Source organism: Hibiscus syriacus, unplaced genomic scaffold (genome assembly GCF_006381635.1).
Source record: "Hibiscus syriacus cultivar Baekdansim isolate YM2019G1 unplaced genomic scaffold, ASM638163v2 tig00110511_pilon, whole genome shotgun sequence".
NCBI classification, from domain to species: domain Eukaryota; kingdom Viridiplantae; phylum Streptophyta; class Magnoliopsida; order Malvales; family Malvaceae; genus Hibiscus; species Hibiscus syriacus.
In genome coordinates this window covers 515,597-521,139 of record NW_024062767.1, presented here as the reverse complement: position 1 = coordinate 521,139, position 5,543 = coordinate 515,597, and the positions used below count along the sequence as shown (strand labels likewise).

The following is a 5,543-nucleotide window of genomic DNA, read 5'->3' as shown; positions in this document are numbered from 1 at the left end:
AAGTTATATATTATATTATATAAAAAATTAGTTAATTAGTTTCTTAGTTTAAGTTATTAAATATAAAAAATATTAATTAATTTGTTAGTGTCTTTAAACGTATATTAGGTTGTTCGTGAAGTTGAAGTTATATTATAAAAAATAATTAGTGCTTAATTAGTTTGTTATTTTAACTAAGTTATATTATAATAAAGAAATAGTTTATTAGTTTAAGGTATATTATAATATATTAGATTATATAAAATTAATTTGTGGGAGTTATTGTTGTTTAAATAAATATTTTGTTTACACATACAGGACATTATTTCACAATATTTGCCCACGTACAGATTGATTCGAAGAAAGAAACAAGGCAGGAAAAGAAAGTAAAGGAAGAAGGCATAAAGACGTGAGTAATTTATTATTTTTGTTGTCCATTTTTTGTTGTTGTGTATGTGTAAATTAGTTAGTTAGTAAGTTTATATTAGATTATATAAACTAATTTGTGCGAGATAATTTCCGTTTTAAAAATATTGTGTTTAAAAATATTTAGTGTTGTTTAAAAATATTTGTTTAATTTACATTGTATGTGTATATTAGTAAGAAGTAAAAATTAATTGAATGAAATAATCCGGACAACGCATTATCTCGCGAAAAAATTATTTCGAGAACTTTATCTCGACAGTTTTGCCTAACAAATTTGTTTGATATTTTTAAAAAATAAAAAATATTATCAAACTAATCATTATTATTAGTAATAATTACTAAATGATTAGTATCAAATCTAAATCATTAAATATTTATAATAAATAATTATTAGTGATTATGACTAAATCATATTATTATTAAATCATTAAATATCAAATCATTAGATTAATAGTAATTATCAAATCATTATTAGGTTTATTAGTAAGCAATAAATCAAGTTAAATGATAAATTTTATTTGATCATTAATATAATAGTATATTATATTATATTTAATAATTTATGAAATTATCTTATCTAATTTTTTAATCTAAATTAATTTATTTTTTTAATATAATAAACTAATAAACTAACAAACTAAACTTTTTAAAATATAAGTTAAACGTAAACGCTAAACCCTTAAACAACTAATAAAATATTCTTTTATATAACTAAAACTAACTAATAAACTATTTTTTCATTATAATATACTACTAATAAACTTACTAACTAATTTTTTATATAATATAAATTCAACAAACAAATATAACTTAACTATTTAACTAACACAAACTAATTAAATAATTTTTTTTATATAACTAACTATTAACAAAACAAACTAATTAATTATTTTTTAACTATATAACTATCAAACATATACTAATTAAATAATTTTTAATTTATGTATACTATAACTTAAACTAACAATCTATAACCCTAAACTAACAAACTAATTAACTACTTTTTGTTTTACCCTAAACCCTAAACTAACAAATTAAACATTTATAATAATAAACTAATTTAAATATAAAAATTTACCTTATCTCCCTTTTTCTTCTTACTTTCCTTTCTCCCTTTCTTTCTTTCCTTTCTCCCTTTCTTTCTTTCTCGGCTGCAATCTCTTCTCCCTTTCTTCTGCAATCTCTTCTCCCTTTCTTTCTTTCTTTATAACCGGCTGCCTCAATTATTTCACCAATAATTGTACAATTGCAGCTATGATATCATCAGCTGATTTCACGCAGCAATACTTCAATTATTGTACCAATAATCAAATGGTTCACATGCATGCATTGGCTCAAATGGTTCACATGCATGCATTGGGAGCTGTAGGCATGCAGCGGGGAGCACGTGAAGGAATCTATGTGGCTGTGCATGTACATGGCGACCTACAAGGTCGTCGGGACTACATGGCGACCTACAAGGTCGCCGGGACTACATGGCGACCTACAAGGTCGCCTAGGCTGCATGGCGACCTCTCTATTCCTGCATGCTCCCCATTGGCTCGTATGGCTCGTATATGGCTCGTTGAATGCTCCCCATTGGCTCTCTATTCCTGCATGCTCCCCATTGGCTCGTATGGCTCGTATATGGCTCGTTGCATGCTCCCCATTGGCTCGTATGGCTCGTATATGGCTCGTATGTCACCCTCAACCCGTATGTCGCCTGGATTGCATGGCGTCCTCCAAGGTCGCCTGGATTGCATGGCGTCCTATGGCGATCACTGTAGAATTCACCCCATTCCAGCAATTAATCTGTGATGTGCACCATATCGTGAAAAAAAAAATTCGAGAACATTATCTCGTGAATTCACCCAAAAAAAATAGTAATATATTATTGTGATTTATTTATTTATTTGGTTGCATGAGATTCTTGTATCCAAGTAAAATTTGCAGCAAGGTGACAAAATTTGTAATCACAAACGTTAGATTCTGAGATTATAAATCAAAGGGGCACAAAGAGTAGGAGTAAGCCAAGAAAACTGCTCCCATCTCTTAATCTTAGCTGAAGAAGCAATGGCGAACCAAAGCGGGTCCAAAACTGCAGGAAAAGCTATAAGATGCAAAGGTTGTTTTGCTTTTCTGGGTTTTGGGTTCTCTGTTTTCCTTTGCTTCTCTCTCTGATTCCTTTATTTATTTCATAAAAAAAACAGCTGCAGTTTGCAGAAATCCAGGAGAAGCACTCTTGATAGAGGAAATTGAGGTTGATCCACCAAAGGCTTGGGAAATTAGGATAAAGATTCTCTGCACTTCTCTTTGTCATTCTGACATTACCATCTGGAAAAGCCCCACCGTAATTCCCTTGTCAAATTCTATATAAAAGCTTCCATCTTTCCATACATTGTTTGACAATCAATCGCACTTTTGTTCTCCTCCAGGCACCAATCGCAGCTTTTCCCATAATTTTCGGCCATGAAGCTGTAGGGTAATTCAACTGCAACTTACACATTCTCTGTTTGAAGTTTAAGCTTTTTCTACTTGTTTAATTCCTTGTTATCTCGGTGGTTGAAGAGTTGTTGAGAGTGTGGGGGAGCATGTGGAGGAAGTTCAAGAAGGGGATATGGTGGTGCCAGTGTTTCATCCGAATTGCAGAGAATGTAGGGACTGCAAGTCCCATAAGGGGAATGATTGCTCCATATTTGGTTACCAACTGCCCACCAATATGCCAAGGGATGCAACAAGTAGATTCAAGAGCATGAATGGGGAGGAGTTGCACCATTTCTTGTTTGTTTCCAGCTTCACCGAGTACACGGTGGTGGATGTGGTTAATGTTGTGAAAATCCCAAAAGAATTCCCGGTTGATAAAGCCTGCCTGCTTAGCTGCGGAATATCCACCGGTAAGTGCTTTTTCATTGCTTCATATTTGGCATTAGTCTTACGTCCATGTCCATAACAGGGATAGGAGCAGCATGGAAGGTGGCAGATATTGAAGAAGGCTCCACGGTCGCCATTTTGGCCTGGGACCTGTTGGACTTGCGGTTCTCCATTTTGATATTGAAATCCATCAGTTTTTTTCTTTAGAAAAATGCTTTTCTTTGTGACCGCTTGTACGTTTGTTCGCATATATCAGGTTGCAGAAGGGGCCAGATTACGTGGAGCTTCAAAGATCATTGGTATAGATTTGAATGATGAAAAATTTGAGATGGGTGAGTACTAACACCATTATTGAATGTTCATAAAGTAGAAATAAGAGTAAATTATATGTTTAGTACCTAAACTATTAGTTTTGGTCTGTTTAGTACTTAAACTTCCAATTTTTTCAAAATTATACATAAAGTTTAATTTTTGTTTCATTTTAGTACCCGCCGTTAAAAGCTTTAATTTTTGTTTCATTTTAATACCTCGTTCAAACTTTAATGTTAAGTTTTAAAAAAATTAAAAATTTAGGTACTAAAACGGATCAAAACTGATAGTTTACATACTAAACGCGTTAAGGTTTTAATAGTGAGATCCTAAAATTAAATAAACACTAAACGTTAGGTATAATTTTGAAAAAGTTAAAAATTTAGATACTAAAACGGATAAAAAATTAATAGTTTAAGTAAATGCTTAGTTTATCTTAGGAAAAAAAATTATGCTGAAAAGTGTCTGTTTTCTGTTCACAGGGAAAAGGTTTGGGGTCACTGATTTTATCAACCCCTCAGCATGTGGAGACACAAAAGTCTGTGAGGTTGGTATCCTAATTAACTCCAATTCAAAGATTAGATGAGAATGGGAAAAATTCTAATATCCACCAACTCTTTCATGTCTTGCACAAATATAAGATTTTATGTAAAGATGGATATTAAAAAAATTTGAGAAAGATAACAAATTATCAATAAAAAAAATAAAGTAAACTACATATTTAGTAACTCAACTATCACTTTTATTTTGATTTGGTCACCCAAATATTTTTCTCAAAATCATATTTAACATTTAGTTTTGGTTTTATTTTGGTGAATCATCGTTAAAAATTTAATGGTGATTCTAACGTGTTACCATAAGGTAATGTTATGTCATCATTGAAAAAAATAAAAATAAAAAAAGCCACGTCAACATTTCTATTAATTTTTAAACATTGGGTGAACAAAATGAACCGAAACGTAACATTAGGTATGATTTTGAAAAAATAATAATTGGATGATCAAAACGGAATAAAAGTGATAATTCCATACTAAACGTGTAGTCCCCTCTAGAAAATACTTAGACTAATTTAAAAAAAAATAACTGCCCTGCCCGCCAGCTCTCCCCGGATCATCCCAAGCACTTGTGTTAAAATGTGAGTGGTGATATAGTTGTTAAATTGTTGCATACTATAGGTGATTAAGGAAATAACAGATGGGGGTGCCGACTACTGCTTTGAGTGCATTGGGTTGGCTTCACTAATGGAAGATGCTTTCAATAGTACTAGAACGGTGGGTATATGTGATTAAAAATTATTTTCTTCTTGGTTAAAACAAAATTTGATTCTGGGGAAAATGAACAAAGGGTTGGGGCAAGACAGTGATATTGGGAGTGGAGAAGCATGCAACACCATTAACTATCGGCACACTTGCTCTTCTAAGAGGCAAAACTGTGACTGGCTCTTTCTTTGGAGGACTCAAACCCAAATCTGACATCCCAATGCTTGCTCAAAAATATCTCAACAAGGTTATATTTCATTATTCCATGCAGTGACTTTGATTTCATAAATTAGATGTTTTGTTTTCAACATATGTAATGCGCATGCAGGAGCTTAATCTGGATGGATTCATAACACATGAAATGAGTTTAGAGGAGATCAACAAAGCTTTTGATTTACTGCTTCAAGGAAAAAGTCTCCGTTGTATCATACGGATGGAGTAAATGCTTTTGTTGTTTCCATATTTATATACTTTACTAAAACAATTCACCTTTAAGGTTATTTTAGGATACGATATCCACTAGTGATTAAGGATGCTAATGTTATTATATTTGTGCAAGTTTGAATTTGATATTTGCTTTGATAATAAAACGGGATAGATGCCTTGCAAAGCTTCCGGTATATAAATACTAAAATCGCCGAGCCCCAACTAGTTCTGCGACAATTGCCGAAAGTCATCTAATATTTGTAAATATTGTGTGTGCGACAAATTACCAGATCT

The 5,543-nt window shown here is 32.0% G+C and overlaps 1 protein-coding gene across 1 annotated transcript; it reads left to right on the top strand.

The window, feature by feature from the left end:
- Window positions 1-2,404: 2,404 nt before the first annotated feature.
- On the top strand, window positions 2,405-5,280 carry LOC120130111 (alcohol dehydrogenase-like 5). Its single transcript, XM_039147442.1, is given in 11 exon segments — window positions 2,405-2,509; window positions 2,595-2,734; window positions 2,820-2,866; window positions 2,953-3,278; window positions 3,338-3,388; window positions 3,391-3,419; window positions 3,512-3,587; window positions 4,047-4,111; window positions 4,740-4,835; window positions 4,909-5,070; window positions 5,152-5,280. Coding segments are annotated over 11 exon segments (1,158 nt in total). The 5' UTR covers window positions 2,405-2,457; the 3' UTR covers window positions 5,266-5,280.
- Window positions 5,281-5,543: the final 263 nt, after the last annotated feature.